This window comes from Dreissena polymorpha, chromosome 4 (genome assembly GCF_020536995.1).
Source record: "Dreissena polymorpha isolate Duluth1 chromosome 4, UMN_Dpol_1.0, whole genome shotgun sequence".
NCBI lineage: Eukaryota > Metazoa > Mollusca > Bivalvia > Myida > Dreissenidae > Dreissena > Dreissena polymorpha.
This window is the reverse complement of record NC_068358.1, coordinates 27,524,663-27,548,756: the sequence shown is the minus strand read 5'-3', so window position 1 is coordinate 27,548,756 and position 24,094 is coordinate 27,524,663. Positions and strand designations below refer to the sequence as shown.

General features: G+C 34.6%; 1 protein-coding gene across 3 annotated transcripts in view; it reads right to left on the bottom strand.

Moving 5' to 3' along the window:
• LOC127876354 (uncharacterized) overlaps window positions 1-24,094 on the bottom strand; it is a 48,099-nt gene that overhangs the window by 12,656 nt on the left and 11,349 nt on the right. For 2 of the 3 annotated variants that reach the window (XM_052421464.1, XM_052421465.1), the window contains 3 exons: window positions 16,100-16,296; window positions 4,646-4,879; window positions 1,981-2,202 (listed from right to left, as the gene is read on the bottom strand). In XM_052421464.1, the coding sequence (XP_052277424.1) occupies window positions 1,981-2,202; window positions 4,646-4,879; window positions 16,100-16,296 (653 nt within the window). Of the gene's footprint in view, window positions 1-1,980; window positions 2,203-4,645; window positions 4,880-15,244; window positions 15,418-16,099; window positions 16,297-24,094 lie in introns of all 3 variants that reach the window. The other variant, XM_052421466.1, reaches the window with a different exon arrangement.

Sequence of the window (24,094 nt, the reverse complement as noted above, 5' to 3'; positions counted from 1 at the left end):
CGGATGGACAGACGAAGCGGCAACTATATGCTCCCCCAAAAAATTTGGGGGGAGCATAAAAATATTTATTTGTCCTAATAGGCTGTTGTATCAACTCTGATTCATCTTTGTGTAGTTTTATATAATGTGTAACAATCATATATTTCTGGAAAACTATGTTACCTTAATGTATGACGTTGACATCACTTCCTGCGTTTATGTTTACATTAATACTACTGAAGAAGACTATGGCCAAAAAATGTTCAGTATTTTAGAAATTCAAATACGCAATTTTCGTCTGATCAATATAGATTTAGAAATCATTTTTGTGATATACTGTTAATCACAAAACTAAGGAAAGTTTTTTTTTAAGGGGATTATTTTCCATATACCTGTAGACTGTGGTGATAAGTGAATTAAAAAGGACTGATAGATCAACTTTACTAAAATTGTGCTATTTAAAAAAAGAAATTGTTCTTGTCACAAATTGACTGCTTTGACTACAAAAATACTGAAAACAATATTAGTTTACATGAACATATGCTCATAAAATTGTGAGAACATTACGAACTTTCATTTATAATATAATCTGGGATCATATTTTCCCGCAACATCAATCGGTCTGGATATCAATGGGGGAAAAAGTATCCGAAAATTTATGTCCGAAATCATGACAAATTACGTTAAAATATATACCATTGATTTTGCCATTCATGAAGGTGGTATAATAAATGTACAAGTAAAATTCACTTTTTTTCAACGGAACATACGAGTTTTCTCAACTGGTTTTATCATTTGCTATTTCATTGTTGTTTCGTGTGCTGTTTTATCAGACTTTTTTCATCAAACGTTGTCAACATTATTAATCTGTGTAAGTCTATACCGATGTCTGTGCGTAGGTTGGCTACTGACAATAACAAAACCAAATAATTAAGAAATAATGTGTGTATCATGGACGAACCATCTTTCGAACCTCTTAATTTTTGACACGTCATTTTGACTCAAATATAATATTGGAAATAGTGAAACATATTAATTAGTACTCTATTTGATAACTAACTTGTTTCTACATGGCTGGCAACGTTAATTGCTATGTAAATCCTCTTTTGATAACAGATTTTTGCAAGTTTCCAGCACATCCATATCATGTAAAACTATCAATGCCGCCAAAACGGCGAGTACCTGCTTTCGAACCCTTCAGTGTACACCATTAAAAATAAATTAGTCACATGTTTAGACCATAGTCACGTGACTTATTGCAGCAGGCAAAATGTGTAAATTGTCAGGCAAAGTTGAGAACAAAAATTATATCGTGTTTTTATAGTTTTTTTAAAGGAAAATCCTTGAACATGTCAAAAGCATAAAGAAATACAATGATATTTATTTGTTTTATGATTATTCTACTTATTCTAACTGTTTTTGACGCATTTTCGTTGATTTGCCGCTACGTACCAGTCGTTGTAAACAAATTACTTATACACAAAAAACAGTGACGTAGTGCACATGCGCGCATGCGAATAAAATGTAAACAAATGAAGGGTTCGAAAAGAGGTGAGGTTCAAGAAGAGGTACTTTAACAGTCATAGTTTGTTGTCAAAATAACCCACGGCCGATAGTTTAGATGCGTAGGGATTAAATCACGAGTGCAAAGCACGAGTAATTTGAAACCACGCATCTAATTATTATATTATATATTCCCTTATTAGCGTTATTGTTCTAAATAAAACAGCTGTTAAGATGCATAAAGCCAATATAAGCAATGACTGTTATCATTACAACTTTTTGCAAGACCGTCACCTTTAATTTTTAGACATTCCGTTAATCTAAATTTATTGGTTCAGTATCCAACGTAAAGTAATATGCTTTCTAACCTGCTTAAAATAATGAAGTTATGAAATATTTTAAATAATAACAACATCTCTAGTTTAACCATATTGTTTGTCTCATTTTAAATTACAACATCTCTAGTTTTACCATATTGTTTGTCTCATATTAAATTACCGTAAAGGAGTCGTCATCTTGATAGTACACAACAACATTGACATATTTGACGCTGGTGCTAGGGTTACTGTTGCTGAAGTCTTCTACACTCTGTATTGTTTCCATGGCAACGATTGCGGTGGTGTACTTCAGAAGGCCTGTGCCCAGTGCCGGGATGGACAAGGATTCAAACTTGCTTTGATCTGCCCTTTCTAGACACATGGTCACAGTGTTGTGAAGCATCTGAGAATAAAATAACATGGCCAACAGCTTAAAGATATATAGAAATCTTGTTAACCTTAATAAAAACTTGTTTTAAAAAACAACAAGAGGCCCATGAGGGCCTGAATCGCTCTAGTGACTGGAATCAATAGGGCTCAAGCCCTCGATAGTATGAACAATCTGAGTAAGTTTTAAACAAATAGACCCAAAATGGGAAATTCATCGCATAAACAAGAAGAAACGTAAAATTTAAACTTCAAATGGCTCCTTTTTAACAATAAGTTGGACAAATTTTCTTCACTCTCAATGGGGTTCTGGCCCTTGATGATATAAAACATCCGTTGAAGTTTCAAAAGGATAGAACTTTATATGTAAACAAACCAGAAATGTGTTTGTTGGAAACACTATGTCCCCCTTCTGCGCCGCTTTGATTTTTTTAATTTTTTTTTACCTTCGACCTTGAAGGATGACCTTGCCCTTGACCTTTCACCACTCAAAATGTGCAGCTCCATGAGATACACATGCATGCCAAATATGAAGTTGCTATCTTCAATATTGCAAAAGTTATGGCAAAATGTTAAAGATTTTCATTTTTTTTACCTTTGACCTTGAAAGATGACCTTGACCTTGACCTTTCACCTCTCAAAATGTGCAGCTCCATGAGATACACATGCATGCCAAATATGAAGTTGCTATCTTCAATATTGCAGAAGATATGGCAAAATGTTCAAGATTTTCACTTTTTTCTCAAATTCAAGGGGAGATAATTCTGGACTTATAACTCCAATATTGCTCATTTTCAATAGGGTTTGACTCATCATTCAGATAAAGACACTGTGCAAGTTGGGAAATGATTGGATGAAAACTGTGGACTTTATTGCGTAAGCAAGCTTATTTCACAATTTTCTCAAATTCAAGGGGAGATAATTCTGGTCTTTTTACTCTGATGTAACCCATTTTCAATAGGGTTCGAGTCCTCATTAATATCAACACACTGAACAAGTTTGAAAAGAATCGGATGAAAAATGTGGACTTTATCGGATAAACAAGAGAAAGTCTAACACACACAGACAGACTATGGCCAGTAGAGCTAAAAACAAACATCAAAATTTAATTTAAACCCAATTATAGAATGCTTGATCAGAAAAAAATAGTAACACATACAATCCCAATAAGTGGTGAAATAAGGTATCTTAGAAATAAGTAATAAAGTATCATTGTGATAGCTTATTTTGATGTGAACCTTTTTTGACAAGCAAAATCCTTATTTTACTCACAGTAACCTACACCCTATCCATACCTAGGCAGCCCAAAAAAGTATTTAATATTAGGAATCTTCCTATGTTTAATTAAACAATTTCTTTAAGAGACTTGTTCAGATATTGACGTAATTACAATTTTCAAATATTAAAAAAAAAGAACACTGTACACCAGGAAGTCAAATAACACTTAGGAAACTTAGACTCATATTGAAAGTGCAATTTCGTTTAAGAGTAAATGTAATAATTAGAAAATAACAAAATTATAAAAGATTCTAACACGGCACGCGACTTATTTTCTATAGACAAAGAAGGAAATCAAGCGTGGGTTATTCTGCAATAACTTATGGGCGGAGCTTAATGTTTCGAAAATAGTTCCGAATAAATAAAGAAAATGTTGCAGTAAAATGCACGAGCTAAAACCCGCTCTAAAAGAAATGTAATAAACGTAGCATGTATACAAGTGTAATGTAACAACAAATTGTATATTTGGTGATAAGTGGCATAACCACGCCTACAAAGAATGCTATTTGTTAGGAAACGTAATTCAGAAAACATTTATAGCCTGTCAGCTTTTCAGTAGCATCAATACACGGACGTTATTAAGTTTCTACGATTGTTGTTTTCAATGAAAGTGACGTCATTTGCAAAATATTTATGAATGAAAATGACGTCATATGTTTGTAAAATTCAATGACGTCACTTAATAGTGAACTTAGTACTAAAAAGGGCGGGGTATTGAAAAATATAGTTAACGTACTAAAGCTTGAACCAAATCCATCAGAATCGTGTTCGAATCGAAATAATATTTTTATATGATGGTTTGTTGTCGAATCACCCACAGTAAGTTGTATAGATGCGTGTTATCAAATCACTCGTGCTTCGCACTCGTGATTTTATTCCTACGCATCTCTACTCCTTACTGTGGGTTATTCGACAACAAACCATGATAGAAAAATATTATTTCTTAAGTAACAAACACAAAACAATTAAATAATATTAAGTGCATCTGTTATTTTTGTTCTATTCTGCATTAAGTGGACAACTTCTATAAAGTATTAAATGCTAAATGAGAGGTATTAACCCAGATAGTTGTGTTGTTAAAGGTAACAAGAGGTCAGAGGTTCAAGCCCTTGTATGTAATAAAAAGTGTAAAACTAAGAAAAATCAGTATTATTTTCTTCCCCTGAAGTATTTGTTCTCACCTTGTTGTCATCTAACACCCCGGTCCCAGCCACGGGCAGGGCAACAAAGTACACTTTCTTGCAGGCGAGATTCCCAGAGTTTACAACAGCAACCTCCCCATAATCGATACCATCTGGGTACGAAGCCTTTACCTCATCTGCCATGCCGTCTCCAGCTGCCTCTAAAATGGTCCTCGAGGCGCGACCTTTACTGAGGTCAAGAGGCTTGTTGGCAGTACATACTATTACATCCACCTGAACATAATGACACCATTGTTAGCTGTAAATACAGTCAATCTTGTATTAAGAGACCACTCAAGGGAGTAATCAAAAGTGGTCTCTTAATAAAACGGTCTTTGAATACAAAAGGCCATTCTGAAAGAATGCTTACTCTCAATTTTAATCTATATGAAGGATTATCTCTTTTATCCACAATGATTTTAACTTTTATAATAAAATGAATATAAACACAATACATAAACAATATTTTACTTATGTGTTTTATTTTTCAATTATTATAAATTATCATAAATCAATTGTGTGTACATATTTATTTGCAAAAACAACATAGACAAGGAAATATTTTTCCTAAGAACAAAGAATTTTGCTAAAAATGTGTAACAGTCTACATATACATGTGTACAGCTAAAACTAGAAATAAATGTCAGAAGCCAAAAGCTATGATATATTATCACATGTATTTCTCTTTCCGTTTCTATATTGCGCGTTTTTTTCACCCGACACATTATTTTCCACGTCTTCAAGCACCTCGGCTTTACGCTTAAGAATGTTCTGAATTTGGGTTTTTCCGACTCCAATCTCGTCTGCGATTTTACGTGCACTTATACTCTTTGACAATTCCAAAACCCGAATTTTCTCGTTCAACGTTAACACTTTTTGTTTTGACATTTTAATTTCTGCATGTACGCTTAAGGAAATCTAACTCGATTATGATACATAATGAGCTGAAAAAATTAAAACACGTCAATTGAAAACAAACAATCAGACCTGGTTGGAAAATTTATTAAGTAAATAACAATGTGATTGGCTTACAAATATCTACTAATTAGCATTATTACAAATTGGTAATGTACGGATTTCGACAGATGTTGCCGATTAATAGTTTATTTTCCGCACTTCTCAGGAAATGTTTGTCGCGTACAGTGCATTGTTTCTGCACCTGTTATCTATACTCGAGAAAAATCGGCATTGTCTCTTAACGATCCACATAGTAAACTATTTAAGCTGTAGACTGTGCGCAATACGTTCCCCTATTATTCAACTCAATAAATTAATACGCAGTCTACAACAATACCGGTCAGAACCGGTCAACGAGACAAAGCATAATCATAATGGTTGTGAAAACAAAGCAGAGGTGTAACAGTACATCTTATCGGCTTAGATAAACAATTAACACGGATTTGTCCCTGAAAGATCGATAGATTAACCACGTTTACCTCTTAGTGGTCGCTTAATACAAGATTCGGACATCAAAATACACACAAATCAGCGGTCGCTGGTCGCGTAAGACAAAAGTCGCTTAATACAATATCATTATATAGCGAAAAAGATCCGTGGGATTTCAAAATGGTCGCATAAGACAAAGGTCGCTTAATACAAGTGGTCGCATCCACAAGATTGACTGTACTATCAAAAGCACATGATCATAATTAAACAGTTGTTAACCGTTCATACTATCACATCAACCTGCATAAAATAACGCAGTTGCTAGCTGAACATACCATCACATTCACCTGCACATAATGATACGATTGTTAAAGGTTCATACTATCACATCTACCTGAACATATAATGATACAGTTGTTATCATTACATACTATAACATCTATCTTATCATAATGATACAATTATTATCCGTACATACTATCACATCTTCTTGCATATAATGATACTGTTGTTAGCCGAACATACTATCAAATCCACCTGTACATAAGGATACAGTTGTGATCCATACATACTATCACATCCATCTGCACATAATGATCAAGTTGTTATCCGTACATACTATCACATCCACTTGCACAGGATACAGTTGTTAGTCGTATATACTATAATCACATCAACCTGCACATAATAATGCAGTTGTTAGTGATACATGCTAGCACAGTGATACATGCTAGCACAATCACAAGCACCTAATGACTCAGTTGTTAGCAGTTCATACTATAATATCAGCCTGCACATAATGATACAGTTGTAAGCCATACATACTATCACATACACCTGAACATAATGATTAAGTTGAAAACCATAAATACTATAACATCTACCTGCACATAGTGAAGCATTCATATACACCGTAATTTAATAATATATAGTTGTAAGCCCTACAATCTAAAACATCCACCTGTAAATAATGAAACAGGTGTAAGCTGTACATACTATCACATCAACCTTCACATGATACAGTTGTATATACTATCACATCCACCACAATATAATGATACAGTTGTTAGCCATACATACTATCTCATCTATATGTACATAATAATACAGGTGTTAGCAGTACATACTATCACATCCACCTGCACATAATAATAAAGGTGTTAGCATGACATACTATTACATAAACCTGTGCATAATGATACAGTTGTTAGCCGTTATTACTATCATATCTACCTGCCATAATGACAGTTGTTAGGTGTACAAATTATCACAACTACCTGCACATAAAGATACAGTTGTTAGCAGTGAATAATAGCACATCCACCTGCAAATATTGATATAGTTGTTAGATCTATATACTATCTAATCTACCTGCACATAATTATAAAGCTGTAAGCCATACATACTATCACATCCACCTGCACATGATACAGTAGTTTGCAGTACATACTATCCAATCCACCTGCACATAATGATACAGTTGTATGTGGTACATACTATCATATCCAGCTGCACATAATGATACAGTTGTTTGCAGTTCATACTATCACATCCACCTGCACATAATGATACAGTTGTTCGCAATACATACTATCACATCCACCTGCACATAATGATACAGTTGTTCGCAGTACATACTATCACATCCACCTGCACATAATGATACAGTTGTTCTCAGTACATACTATCACATCCACCTGCACATAATGATAAGTTGTTCGCATAACATACTATCACATCCACCTGCACATAATGATACAGTTGTTCGCAGTACATATTATCACATCCACACACATATTTATGATATAGATGATACAGTTGATACTTGAGGAAATGAAGCCTCGGTTGACAGTATTTTTCCGAAAGTTGACAAACTTACTGTCACCCTGTCAGACATGTAATATTTATTGTATTATTCCGAAAAACTATTCAAACATGAACAATTTATATGAACCATGAACAATTTTAATATTCGATAATTGTATTTAATTTCAGCAATAAACAACCATTAATATTTTGATAACAATAATAAAAGTACACTGGTTAACACAGTCAATTTCTTATCACAGGAAATAACAAGAAACCGTCGAAGACGGGTGATGCTCCCCAAAGGGTTTTTTTGGTCACAATATTGCACTATATATTCAGATAAAAGGAAAAGTAGTTGGTGGGACAAGAATTGCACTATATGTACAGTTTATAGAAAATTTCAAAGGGCCATAACCCTGTGAAAAATCATCCGACCAGAACCGGCTGATAATATGCACATCTCCTCTTGGTAGTGAAGCTTCCCATAAAGTTTAATTTTAAAATTAAACGAGACTTACCGTGAAGTTGAAGTTTAATTGTAATTTTATGAGTTAAATAGTAGAAGGAGGGAGTTAACTGAGATAGTACATCCGCTACGCATGCGCATCAGTATTCAAAGAGTTCTCAAATCTTTCTTGAACACAGAGTATATAAACTGCATTGAATCAAATATTCCACATATTTACCGTGAAGTTAAAGCTGGGTGGGAAGGTGGCAGTTAACTCCCTCCTTCTACTATTTAACTCATAAAATTACAATTAAACTTCAACTTCACAGTAAGTCTCGTTTAATTTTAAAATTTTATTTCGTTAATTAGAACGAATACGGTAGTTAACTGAGACTTCAAAGCTCCAAGAAAGATATGAGAACATTACCTGTTATGACCCAAGAACAGTCATTACAAAGCCATCTTTGGTCTGAATAGGCTTCTTGTAAAACTTAGCAAAGGTCCCTGCATTTGACCATCCTGCAGTTTGTAAAATTTCTTGAATTGGAACACACTTCTCATTTGCTTTGGATGTGGCCGCAGAACGAACACTATGAGGTCCATAAACCTTTACATCGATCTTATCATCACAGTTTTAATCCATCTGGCGACAGTGTCCTTTGTAACTGCCTGGTTTAACATAACTTATCAGTAATTTTGCATTATTTTTGTCTCGAATATGTCTAGTTCTTGCTAGATATTCTTTTAAGGCAAAATATATACACAAACGCCTATCTGGCGGGAAAGCTTTAAAAGATAAGCTTGAATATGTACAACCAGGTCTGCTTTGCTTAAGGAGACCTCCAATTTGAACAATGAACTCGGACTTCATCTTCTGAACATTTGTAACTAGTAACTTATGTACAGTATCAACACGTGCTGCATTGGTAAGAGCCATTAACATTACAATTTTCAAAGTCAAGTCCTTTCATGATATGTTCTTAACTGGACTCAATGTACACAAATATGACAAAACAACATTTACATCCCAAATAGATGAATATTTTGATTTTGGTGGTCTTATATTGAAAACACCCTTCAGAAACCTGACAACCAATGGGTGAGAACCAGCTTTTTGTGACTCAAACGAGATTCCCATGGAGGATAAACTGCTCCTAGCCACATTGATTGAACTGTAACTGTGTCCTTTTTCAAATAAGTCTGTCAGATACTCTATGACATTGTTTAAAGTAGGAGAAATTTCATTGATTTGCCATTTCTTACAGAAAGATAACCATTTTGATATGTATGATTTGTATTCGTTACTGGTTGATTGACGCCAAGAAGCGATGAGTATGCTGGTAGCTTTTGGTGAAAGTCCTCGGTTTCTGAATGAATTCCCGATACAAGACAGGCAACCATAGCCATCTTTCTTCACAGTGGATGTTCTAGACCTGTGTGTGGCATTGTTATCACAGTGTTTGCTTTCGGCAGAATGCGTGGTTGGTCCACAAGAATGCTCAATAGTCCTGGGAACCACGTCTGTGTCGGCCACAGTGGCACAATTATGACTGCCGGTGCGTTGTCCCTCTGGATCTTTCCAATGCAGCGACTGATCAGACTGAAAGGGGGGAAAATATAACATTTTGAAAATTCACCCCAATCAAAAGAAAACGCATCAACATATTGTGCATTGGGATCAGGCTTAAATGAACAATACTTGTCCAACTTGTGATTTAATCTTGATGCAAACAAATCTATTGTAGGTTTACCCCACAATGTGCAAATGTTCTCAAAAACTTGATTACTCAATTCCCATTCTAATTTGTCATTAAATTCTCGTGACGGCCTATCAGCTTCATTCAATTTCCCTGGTATGTGCTATGGATAACCATATTCCGTGAAGGATACAAAAATTCCATATATCTTTTGCAACAATATCGCATGCAAAGGACTTGCATCCACCCATATTTGTTACTGCAGTTGATGACTCGGACAGTATTTTAACCATGATGCAAATGTTGAATACTGTTTTTCAGCGTCTTGAGAGAAAAAACGATGGCCCTTAGTTCCAAAACATTAATATGAGAATTCAATTCCTCTCTTGACCATCGACCACCACATGTTTGATTATTAAAACTATATCCCCAACCTTGAGTGCTAGAATCAGTCTGAATAACAACGTCGGGGTTACCTTTATCTATCTTTCTGCATTCAGACAAAATATGCGTTTCCCACCATTTGAGATCTAGTTTCATGCAAGAACTTATATGCATATTAGCGTCATACTTCTTTTTAGTGACTTAATTTTTTCTCTCTCAAGGTTACAATAATGCAACTTCCCATATTCAGTGCCAGAAAAAGAGGAAACCATTAAGCCAATCACTTTAGCAACCTCTCGAATTAATGTTGAACTCAGTTTTAACAATTTTGTACATTCTGCTTTTATAAAATCTTTTTTGTCCTCTGGCAAATACACAATCTTTCTCTCTGAATCAATAACATGACCCAAAAAGGTTATAATTTTTGAAGGTATCATTACAGATTTCTCATGGTTTATCATAAAACCTAGCTTTGTCATTAATTCGACAGTATCTTTTATGTTATCTAAGCATTGCTGTTTTGTTTTCCCTGCAAGCAAACTATCATCTATAAACCCAGAGGAAATATTTCCTGCATTACATAGAGTGGCATACACTGGCTTCATAACTTTTGTAAACCGCAGAGGTCGGTGTGAAATTCCATTTGGACAACCACGAAATTGATAAGTGTTGTTTCTCCATTGAAACCTTAAATATAACTGATCTTCCTCAGCCATTAAAATTGAATAATATGCATGATGTATGTCTATGGATGCCATGTACATATCTTTGGTTATCAAAGTGAGAGTGTTTTCAAAAGTGTCCATCTTAAAATGGCGATAAGGAATGACTGCATTCAAATCTTTAAGATTGAGTATTAATCTATACTCATTGTTTTTCTTTAATCTGAGAAATATTGGGGACAAAAATTGTTTTTGATCAAAATCCACAAGCCTTATTACATCTTGACTCAGGAGTTTTTGTATTTCTGCATCAATTATCAAAGATTCCTGATCATTAAATTTCCAATTTTGCAAATAAGGTCGACATGGTTTGAGATTGTCTACAAATCAATATGACAATTTATTATACTAGTATCCAATACTTTTTTATCTGATGTTATGTTTTGCCATTCTGAAACAAAATTGGCTAATCGACCAGCTAAAAAAATTCACTTACCTTGTTTAAGTTCTGTATTTGACCCCTCCTCTCCGAGGCAGGTGTTTTGGATCCTGTCCATACTTTAATGGCCCTTGTGAAGGGTAGGCGTAAGCCAAAGGACTCTGTCCACGTCCTCTCATTTGCCCGTAGCCTCTATTCCGGCCTCGTAATCCAGGTCTACCCCTGTACATGTAATTGCCTCGTCCATACTGTCCAGACATTTTAAAACTGATCTTAGCCGAGTCCTCGATTTCTCTAGCTGTTTTGGAAACGTCATCACCAAAAAGCTCCTTTGTAACTGGAAGGGAGTGTGTACACAATTGAGAATACTCTCGTTTTAGTTCTGGACGCAACATATCTCGCCTCATCATATTCATCTGGTGGTTTGCATGCCCCATGAGAGCCAACGCATCATTGCAACTGTCCAAAATTTGTTTTTCCCTTTCTGTTTCAGACTTATCCTGTTCATTGGCCACTAACATGGTCATAGTTTTTGTCAAAAATATGCCTGCCTTCACTATAGATGTTGCAATTTGTTGCATTTTCTTGTCATTGCTCCTAGTCTGTGGAGACATGACATCCCACACTAGTTTATTCATTTTGGCAACCATCAAGCCATCACAATTGCCTGGACGTGGGCAATTCTCATACTTTTCTGTTTTTTCATACAGTTCCTTGTGCATTCCTTTTCTGAATAAATCAGTGACATTATTCACCAAATATTCGTCAATGTTGTTACCACAGACATCAGTTGGTTTCAATTTCTTTGCCAAACTGGCGAATTTACTGGACTTTTCACTTTCTTCCGGCTCTAAACTTCGTTTACGAGACGGCCCCGCCTCGTCAAAATTGTCAATTTCTTCGTTGTCAAAATAATTACCACAATCATACTCGTAACTGCAATTTTCAATCGCCTCATTTCTATTTATGAGAGCCGTTTGGGACTGTTGAATGTTTTTCAATAATGTTATTATTTAGATTATTGTTTGTGTTAGACAGTGTGTTAGACTGTGTGTCCAACACAGTCGATGTTTTCTTAGCCAGAGCTTTCCCCTTAGAAACTTTTATCTCCGGTTCTCCGCGCGGTTCTCCACGAGAACTGCTATTCATGGTATCGTCGGCCATATTGGCAACAACCAATGTTTGCACCACGTGCAAACTAATTTTGGGGTTTCCGCGGCGCAAATACGTTGTCACCTTCGAATAATATCGTTAAATGTCTTATAAAATATTATTTTCAAAAAAACACAACAAATTATTACAAATTACATTGACAAATTACACGATTTTATCAAACCACGTTTGATAGCAGTTTACTTTGCGAAAAGCGGAAGCACACTGATGCGCATGCGTAGCGGATGTACTATCTCAGTTGACTACCGTATTCGTTCTAATTAACAAAATAAAATTGAATTCCGTTCATTAATTGCTGAGAAAAGCCAGGACAAAAATTGTGCACAGAAGGACGGACACACACACGCACAGACGAAGCGGCGACTATATGTTCCCCCCAAAAATTTTGGGGGAGCATAAAAATTCAATAGTTAAACAGTATTGAGTATGTCTCTTAAAGTGTTTTCTAAGTCTATCAGTAAGATAGTATTAACTTCAAACAATTTTCTTCAATGTTATTATTTCAAATGTCGATTATTTCAATTCTAACACGATTTCATTAATAAGTTTTCCGCGATTTAAAGATTATAAATGAGAATTATATAAACCAAACGTCCTCCACTTTACAGCGAAAACGTGACGTCACCACAACAATGAAAATCAAATGATGTCGTCTTCATTCATTAACAGTGCGCAGACAATCAAAGTGACGTCATTCTGCACGTGATTGCTAAGGTAGCGGGCGACAGTATTTTTTTGGACAGTAAATTTTTTCCCGATGGGTCTGACTGTATTTCTATGTCACGATGGCCTATGGGAGTTAAGCATTGTGAATAAAAGTGAGGTATAACAAGACTATTGCCAAGCAATAAAATTCCCCTACCGGCTCCACCATTGTCAGAAATTCCACCATTGTCAGCATATTTTTTTTATTTGTTGCCATAGCAACCAGAATTTTTGACGTAGGAACAAAATGAAATGTCATGCATAATGTCGATATTGCCATCTATCCATGTTCCAAGTTTCATGAAAAAATATTAAGAACTTTTAAAGTTATCGCAGGTTCCAGAAAAACACCATTTCAGCAGTATTTCTAGTCTATTTGTTGCAATAGAAACCATAATTTAAGACGTAGGAACAAAATGAAATGACGTGCATAATGTCCATATTGCCATCTATCCATGTTCCAAGTTTCATGAAAAAATATTTAGAAATTTTAAAGTTATCGCAGGTTCCAGAAAACCACCATTTTCAGCATTATTTGTAGTCTCTTTGTTGCCATAGCAACCAGAATTATTGACGTAGGAACAAAATTAAATGACGTGCATAATGTCCATATTGCCATCTATCCATGTTTCAAGTTTCATGAAAAACTATGAAGAACTTTTAAAGTTATCGCAGGATCCAGAAAAAAACACCATTTTCAGCAGTATTTATAGTCTATTTGTTGCCATAGCAACCAGAAGTTTTGACGTAGGAACAAAATGAAATGACGTGCATAATGTCCATATTGCCATCTATCCATGTTCCAAGTTTCATGAAAAAATATTCAGAACTTTGAAAGTTATCGCAGGATCCAGAAAAAAACACCATTTTCATCAGTATTTCTAATCTATTTGTTGCCATAGCAACCACAATTTTTGTCGTAGGAACAAAATGAAATGACGTGCATAGTGTCCATATATCCATCTATCCATATTCCAAGTTTCATGAAAAAATATTAAGAACTTTTAGAGTTTTCGCAGGATCCAGAAAAAACAAACATTTTCAGCCGTATTTCTAGTCTATTTGTTGCAATAGCAACCACAATTTTGACGTAGGAACAAAATGAAATGATGTGCATAATGTCCATATTGCCATCTATCCATACTCCAAGCTTCATGGAAAAATATGAAGAACTTTTAGAGTTATCGCAGGATCCAGAAAAGTGTGACGGACTGACGAACGGACGGATACAAAACCATAAGTCCCCTCTGGTGAAACCGGTAGGAGACTAATAATACATACTATCACATCCGCCTGCACACTATGATACAGTTGTTAGCAGTACACACTATCACATCCACCCAGTGCTCCATCTAGGATTTGAAAAGGGCAGGGGGGGGCTTTTTTGTCAAAAGGGCACTCTCGAGCGTGCGGGCGTTTCTGGAATGCTTCCTCTTGCATGTTAATTTATATGTTATTAATAATTGTTAGAATATATTATTCCCATTATTATTAAACAATTTAAATATAATGTCTACAATGAGGAATACATTTATTACAATGTATTGTAATATTTTATTAATCATCAAATGTAAAATAAAAATAAAATTAAAAAAAAATAAGGCAGGAAGGGCAGGGCATAGGTTCAGGAGGGCAGGGCGGGGCACCCTTCAATCTAGGCCTAGCTGGAGCACTGTCCACCTGCACACTATGATACAGTTGCTAGCAGTACATACTATCACATCCACCTGCACAAAATAATACAGTTGCTAGCAGTACATACTATCACATCTACCTGCACATAATTATACAGTTTAAAGCAGTAAATACTATTACATTGTACATCAACCTGCTCATAACGATAAGTTTTTCTTTTTTATTTATTCTTGCTTTAATAATTAAAAACAAACTTTTAACCTTTGCCAAGTTTTTGTTGGTTGCCTCTCCTACATTTGTGCAGTGTTGCACTATTTGGTAATTGGTTTGTTGCCATAAATAAAAGACCAAATGTTTTAGTAAGTTTTTTTTCTTTCGCTTGTGCACCTGAAGTTTCACTTTTTTACATTTGACATTTATTGAGATTTGAAATCCTGTAATTTAAAAAACAAGCAAATTTGTTGAAATGATATCCCCCGCCAATATGCTTGTGGACACAAAACTGTTATATTTGACAAAGGGCCATAACTCTCTTATAAAAAGATGGTGTACAATGCCATTTGGCATGCATCATCCCCTTATCCATATATATACTCATACCAAGTTTGAATGAAATCCGCCAAAGCACTTCAAAGATATGGCTCCGGACGGACAGAAAGACGGACGGACAACGCCAAAACAATATCCCTTCGCCGATGGCGGTGATAACAACATTATGTTGTTTTGTATTTGCAGCTAGACTGCATCCTGATGAACTGTTTAATGCTTTCCAAGTTCGGAAAAATTGTGGCTTATTGCAAGTGTGTGAAGTGTTGTCCCACTGTACAGTCTAATCAGGGTCAACACATTCCCACTCAACTGGATTTGTGCAAAGAAGAGACTTCCATTACAAAACAAGTAGAAAGTGTCATCCCTGATTAGCAAGTGCTAACTGCACAGGCTTATCGGGAACAAAACTTTACATAACTGCATTAAGACTCGTTTTCACAGTGAGAGATTCATTTATAAAATAATTCTTATAAAAATGTTGTTCATGAAATGAAGTTAATATTTCAAAGAAAAACAAATCATCTATTGCATCAACATACGGAATACAGTAACCATAGCAGTAAATACCTTTTCCTGTGTAAGATCTCCCTTGATTACACAGACATTAATGCGACCTTTCCCCAAGGTCAGTTTCTTGCGATCAGAAAACATCTTATTTTTATGACGATGACGTTTCTTGGTGGGTGGAGTTCTTTCTGGTTCTTCAAAAGCAGCTGCAAAATAGTTCCGAGTTGGTGGAATCTCCGCTCGTAAATCTGGTACAGCTGCAAAATAGGGGAAAACAGTAATGCATTGGCACCTTAATAAATTACAGGAACTACCCAGTTAGCACAGGCTAATCAGGGATGACACTTTCCGCCTCAACTTGATTTTCGGTAAGGAGGGACTTCCTTGAAACTAAAAATACCATAAAAGCGGAAAGTGTCATCCCTGATTAACCTGTGCGGACTGCACAGGCTAATCTGGGACAACACTTTACGCACATGCATTATGCCCAGTTTTCTCAGAACAAGACACATTTATTTAAAGCATCAAATGAGTCTGAACTATAATGGTCCAGATGGCCAAGTTATTAAGGTAAAATCGTAAGACAATTATTCGAGGCCCAAATGGGAACACATTTTTCTCCTTCTTTCTATAGTAAATTTTATTCTTGTTATTATAAATAAGTTCTACATTTTCAATGTTTAAAGGGACCTTTTTACAGATTTTGGCATGTATTGAAGTTTGTCATTAAATTTATATTGATTAATGTAAACATTGGATCTAAAAAGCTCCTGTAAAAACAAGAATAAAATTAAAGAAAGAAAAAAAAAGTAACCCTAAACTGGGCTGAAACCACTTACCCCTTGAGTAAAAGTCTTACGCTTAGACCACTTGACCATATCCATGCTCATACAATGCATGATGTTTTTTATAATTTATATAGGCAATCCTCGTAGTGTCTCAAAATATTACGACAACAACAGAACTCTGCAAATTATTCAATCATTTCGCTGCAATGCTTTATAATTTTCAGGTTTTTTAATTGTCAAAAAATGCATATAAAGGATATCAAATTTAGAGCATGATAATTGATCAGTATGACTGTTTCCTCATAAATATCATATAAACTACAACAAAAATTTGCGAATAAGAAACAATTTTTTTTTTGTTAATTTACCAAAATGTGAAAATGTTAAATGTTAAGATATAAGTCATTAAAAAAATTGCCCCAATCTGTGATAAAGTCCCATGTAAAAGAAACATCAATTACAGACCAAAAAAGTTTCTCTAAAATATTATACACGCCAAAAAAGGTATTCTTCTTTTAAGTCCAGACAAATCAATTACTGTAATTGCTGTACTCCAAATTGTTAATTTAAACCTATTTATTTTAGCTCGATTGCATCGAAAGCTTATATAAACACTCTCGAGTCTGTTTCCTGGGCCTAGAACCAGTACTTGGTGTCTTTGGGGAAGATCTAAAGAACTCTCCCACTGTGGGGATCGAACCCGTGACCTTCCGGTCGCTAGGCGGACACCATATCCATTACACCACAGTGACCTCCAAATTGTTGGACACTTGATAATAACTTATGTTTTTCATGTTCAAAAATTTAGACACACATATTCCCAAAAGTCAGGGTTGTTAGAGTCATCCAGAAATTACCTCTTGGATTGACAATTGGATATACAAGTGTACGTCAGTTGCCAAAATCATAGCCTGTATTTGTTAAAACCTTGTGTAAAGTTATAATTACATAAAGATATGTTTAGAATGAATTTTAAAAAAACATGTTATTCTACAGAAAGATACCATAGGGTTCAACTTTGACCAACGAGTACATGCACTTAATATACTGTACAATGAACATTTCATTATGAAACTTCAAGCAATATGTACTGTGATTCCGGTAATTATGGTTTTGTTGTTTGTTCTGGAATCATTGTCTTTAACACCTGCAAATGTAATTAGAGCATATTTGTTAAAATTCATATTTTTAGCAAGGGCAGATGGTTTAAAAATTATAACTTAAATATGCCAAATATGCATTAAATAAAGCACATTTTCAAAAGCAATCAGATTCTCATTATTGGCACTAATTGAGAGCAAACAATTGTTCCAAAGTAAAAAACAAAGCAAATACTGTAACAAGAGGGCCTGAAAGGCCCAAAGTCGCTCACCTGAAATAACAAGATATTATTGGGACAAATCTTCTGACCAAGTTTCATGAAGATCGGAAAATAAATGTGGCCTCCAGAGTGTTAACAAGGTTTTACTAAAGCCATATTAGGAAAAATGCCCCGCCCCCTGACAGCCATGTTTTTCAACCAACCGGCCTCATTTTTTAACTCCTCCAAGATATTATTGGGTGTTTCATGAAGATTGGACAGTAAATGTGGCCTCTAGAGTGTTAACAAGATTTTACAAAAGCCATATAAGGAAAAATGCCCCGCCCCTTGGAAGCCATGTTTTTCAAGCAAACATAATTATTTTTAAACTCATCTAAGATATCATTGTGACCAATCTTCTGACCAAATTTCATGAAGATTGGAAATAAATGTGGTCTTTAGAGTGTTAACAAGGTTTTACTATAGCCGTATATAGCCATAAAAGAAAAAATGCCCCGCCCCCTGGTGGCCATGTTTTGAAAGCAACCAAAACCATTTTCGAACTCATCCAAGATATCATTGGGACAAATGTTCTGACCTAGTTTCATGATGATCGGAAAATAAATATGACCTCTAGAGTGTTAACAAGGTTTTACTATAGCCATATAAGGAAAAATGCCCCGCCCCCTGGTGGCCATGTTTTTCAACCAACCGGCATCATTTTTTAACTCATCCAAGATATTATTGGGATGAATCTTCTGACCGAGTTTCATGAAGATCGGACTATATATGTGGCCTCTAGAGTGTTAACAAGATTTTACTATAGCCATACATGTATATAGGAGGTTTTTGTGTGACGTCACAAGAGGGGTTTTCCGTTACTAAAAATAGATTGGCCGTCAACTTCTCTATCGCGGCCTTTTATATTGTATCAGAGTAAAAGTCGTCGGAAGACTTAATACTTGCAATTTCACAAAACAAAACTATAAATACCCGTATTCTTTTTTAAGTTAGGCTTTAATAAATGATATTTCAAAAATTATAAAACATATAATAATTTTAATAATATTATTATTATAAGTGGTGTGGATGCGATAGTGTTATTTTTCATCAGAGATTGAAGTTGAGTGTAAGGGGTGTATTGAATCAGTCATAAAACAAAGCCCTTAAATAGCTCAATACATTTCAATCTTATAATGTAGTTTGAATTTTCCTTTACATTGAATGAATTTTCGTTTCGTTGACATTGAATGAAAATATTAATAATTTAAGCATTCCAATTGAAAAAACACCTGCATATTTTGCAAATTGGACTGTCTTTGCATGTACATGTATATTGAAAACTCTTCTCTAGTGATGAGCGATACAAATCAAGCATTTTATGATACCATAAATCTACACATTTAATTTATTTTACGCAAGTATTTTATATCCGTATATAATGCCCAAACGCGATTGCTTGTTTTCATGATGATGTTTCTAACACTGCTGCAGTAACGCACGATCTTTACACATTATAGCAGAGTTTACATTTGCAGGCACCCGTTAAATACGTTACTTGTGAAGCAGTAAATTTTAAAAATCTTTTAAATGTATAGTTATTAAACACTTTATTGTCATGTTTAAACTGGCTAATATATATACTTAATAGTTCCTAGCTGTTAATCCATTTCGGACAAATGTCTAATTTTTTTTTAATATGTTCAAATATTTTATTAAAGCAACTTTTAAGTTTTTGACTTAATATGCTTAGAGATGACACGGAGGTATCATAAATTGTGTTTAATGACCAGACACATGTGGTTTATGCAGAGACCCCATACAGAGTCATACCAGTATAGGTCCCTGGGTTTATTACACACTGTTTTCTTAGTAATTGTCTGGACAGTATCCGATCATATCGAGATAATCGGTTTGTGATAAACAAAGGGGCAATTAAACACTGGGTTAAAAATGTTGAAACAAAGAGTGTCAAAACTGGTGTGAACAATTAAATAAAAGCATTTACATTTATCAAGAGGATTTAGGTTATCTGTAACAAGGTAAGTTTTTACAGACAAATAGGTTCAAATCAGTTTCTATATGTTGATTACATAAATTCAATCAATTTGTTGTTTGTTTTCGTCCTTATTTGTGTTCGTTCATAGGATTCAATTTAATCTGAAAGAATTTCAAGTTCTGAGTATTTTTTGCTCTTCAAAAGGGTCTCGAATATGATTGTAACCTTATCACGATGCGGTTCATCACATGCAAACAATAGCAGAATGGCCGCAGTTTTGACGGCCAAAATATGAATATGCGCAAACGTGACGTCATTATCGGAATCCCCAAAACCTCCTATAGCCATACAAGGAAAAATGCCCCGCCCCTTGGAAGCCATGTTTTTCAAGCAAACGTAACCATTTTTGTACTCATTCAAGATATCAATAAGACAAATCTTCTGACCAAATTTCATGAAGATTGGACAATAAATGTGGCCTGTAGAGTGTTTACAAAGTTTTACTATAGCCATATACAGAAAATTGCCCCACCCCCTTGCGGCCATGTTTTTCAACCAACCGGCATCATTTTTAAACTCGTCCAAGATATTATTGGGATGAACCTTCTGACCAAATTTCATGAAGATTGGACAATAAATGTGGCTTCTAGAGTGTTTACAAGATTTTACTATAGCCATATAAGGAAAAATGCCCTGCCCCTTGGCAGCCATGTTTTTCAAGCAAAGTTTACCATTTTTGAACTTATCCAAGATATCATTGGGACAAATCATCTGAGCAAGTTTCATGAAGATCGGAAAATAAATGTGGCCTCTAGAGTGTTAACAAGGTTTTACTATAGCCATATAAGGAAAAATGCCCCGCCCCCTGGCGCCCATGTTTTTCAACCAACTGGCATCATTTTCGAACTAGTCCAAGATATTATTGGGATGAATCTTCTGACCAAGTTTCATGAAGATCAGACAATAAATGTGGCCTCTAGAGTGTTAACAAGATTTTACTATAGCCATTTAAGGAAAAATGCCACGCCCCATGGCAGCCATGTTTTTCAAGCACACGTAACCATTTTCAAACTCATCCTAGATATCATTGAGACCAATCTTCTGACAAAATTTCATGAAGATTGGACAATAAATGTGGCCTCTAGAGAGTTAACAAGGCAAATGTTGACGCTGCACAACGCACGACGGACAAAAGGCGATCACAAAAGCTCACCATGAGTCAGTCTCTATTATAAAAGGGTTAACTGGGTAAATGTTTTTTTTTTCCTAATGTATTGATTAACATGGCATAAACATTTCTCCAATTGGATTTAATATAGACGCACTTACATAAACATATTATATTTCACAACCAATACATTTCATACCCATTGAATTAAGATTCCTGTATACTATAATTATTCTAACAGCAGACTAACAATATTTCCCATGTTTTAAAGTTGATGAGTATAAATATTACAAATCTGAAAACGTCAAGCAAAAGACACCTGTAATGTTTATTAGTAACCAAATCAACATAAAGTTGCGCATTGGCCATGTTTTATGATCCAGAAATTTGAAATAAGGGAAGTTGATTTGGTTTGTTGTCAGGCTTCCGAGTTTGGGTATCAAACTATCAACAGCTATTATTTATATCACATGTATTTATTATTTATAACGCATGAATGTAGATTAATGAATGTTGGTAATTTCCAACCTTTAAGATAACATATAATTATATGAAATGACAGAGGGGTTTTCTGTTAAATTTTTTAAAATAAATCTTGTAATTATTTGATAAATATAATTATTGTTTCATAGTTTCATCATAGTTAATCTAAATAAGGCCTAATTATAATCTTTTTTATACTTAATACTTAAATTATGTTTATAATGCATGCATGTTTGTCCATTACCTATGAAGTGTGAGTCGTGAGCCCACCTATAATTTACCCTTCTTGCCCCTCACCTACATGACGGGTGTATTGGATTTTTTGAATATATAGGACGATTGCGAGGACTGCGCAAATAGACACTGATAAAAGAAGATATTGTTATAAAACTGTCCGATAATTTAAAGTGATTATTAATAGGGGAAAATCTGGGATTGAACAGCACTCGTTTGTTTTATTATTTTGTGGTCACCTCCTAAAAATATTTGAATTAATAGTGTAAAATTGATTTTGTTTAATTGACAGTGCTTAAAAATAATTGTTTTATTTATCTCATTCTTTATCATAATTTCAATTTATTTAAACTGATAAAAACTTAATTAATAGCAGCTTCTGATAGTATGTCAGATCTTTGTTTTATGTTTGATTTAATATAGTTTTTAAACCATTTTACTGCAGAAATAACAGATGTAATGATAAACAAGAAATACAGAGAGTGGTGTTTATTGTTCTGATTTATAGTTAAAATTTACAATTTCATGTTATTCTGAAGTAAAGTCACATAAAAAATGACTGTGTCTTGAATCATTTTATCCGATATGTAAACATTGTATTGAGAAGAAAATGATAATTCCTTTAGTCTCGCGAGAATACCGGGTTACAGGCTTAGAATGTGCTACACATGCTGAAAAAAGAGTGGTCAAAGAAAACTACAGCGATTTTCTAGAGGGTTATTTCCATAAGAAGTACGATTTAGCAAGACATTGTGTTCATATATGTATCAAAGTAAATATAATATACCGTACACATATTTGCTTTTACTTTTGTTTATTTTAATTTCTAAAATACAAAAAGTGACATCAACGATATACAGTAACGTTATATTGTTTTGCAGATAATATACATATATTACATAATATTACACAAAACGAAGATGAGTCAGAGTTGATACAATAGTAATAATATAATTTATTTAAAAAAAAATAGTAATAGGCAAACATCAAAATAATGTATTGGGCAGCATACCCGGGTGTACATTGTCCAGGGTAATCATGGAACTTAGGCTGGAAATCCATGGTATAACATGGAATTCCATGGAAATCCCTGGAATTTGAAACAGTTTCCAGGGTTTTGTTCTAGAAATGTCCATGAAACGTGGACTTTTTTTCCAAGCATTTTCCAGCCTTGGATGGAAAAGCATGAAAAAGGAATGGAAAACGCTGGATTTAGGCTGGATAACCATGGAAAATATTTCCAGATAGCATGGAAAGTGGAACATAGAATTTTTTAAGCATGGAAAAGACTGTAACATTTTCAGCTGACCCTGGAAAAAACTTAGACTTTATAAGAGGAGAAAATAACTTATTAAAATGCAACACATTTTATTCAAAGTAAATCAGAGTTCAACAATTTACACAACATATGAATAAAACATAAAACAATGTGCATAGTTTGGGCAGAAATAGTAGTAGTTATAGTAGTAGTTGTAGTAGTAAAAGTAGTAATGCTGGTGCTGGCAGTAGAATATGTTGTAGGAGTAGAAGTAAATTGGTTGTTGTATAACTTGTACAAGCAGTTAAACTACTGATAATTATACTATTGGTGCAAATTTAAGTGACAGTAGCAGTAGTAGCAGTTATTATTGTGTTGTTGTTTTAGCATTTACAGGAATAGTAGCAGTAATGGTAGCAATAGTAGTATAAATAATAATAACAATACTAGTAGCAGCAGTAGTAGTAGTAGTTAAGGAAGTAGCATTAGCAGCAGCAGCAATAGTAGAAGTAGAGTAGTAGTAGTAGAAGTGGTAGTAGTAGAAGTAGCAGCAGTAGTAGCAGTAGCAGCATCAGCAGCATCAGTAGCAGTAGTAGTAGCAGTAGTAGTTGAAGTACTAGTAGTAGTAGTAGTAGTAGTAGTAGTAGTAGTAGTAGTAGTAGTAGTAGTAGTAGTAGTAGTAGTAGTGGTAGTAGTAGTAGTAGTAGTAGTAGTAGTAACAGCAGAAGCAGCAGTAGTAGTAGTAGTCGCTGCAGCAGGAGTTGTAGTAGTAGTAGCAGCAGCAGTATTAGTAGTAGTAGTAGTAGCAGCAGCAGCAGCAGCAGG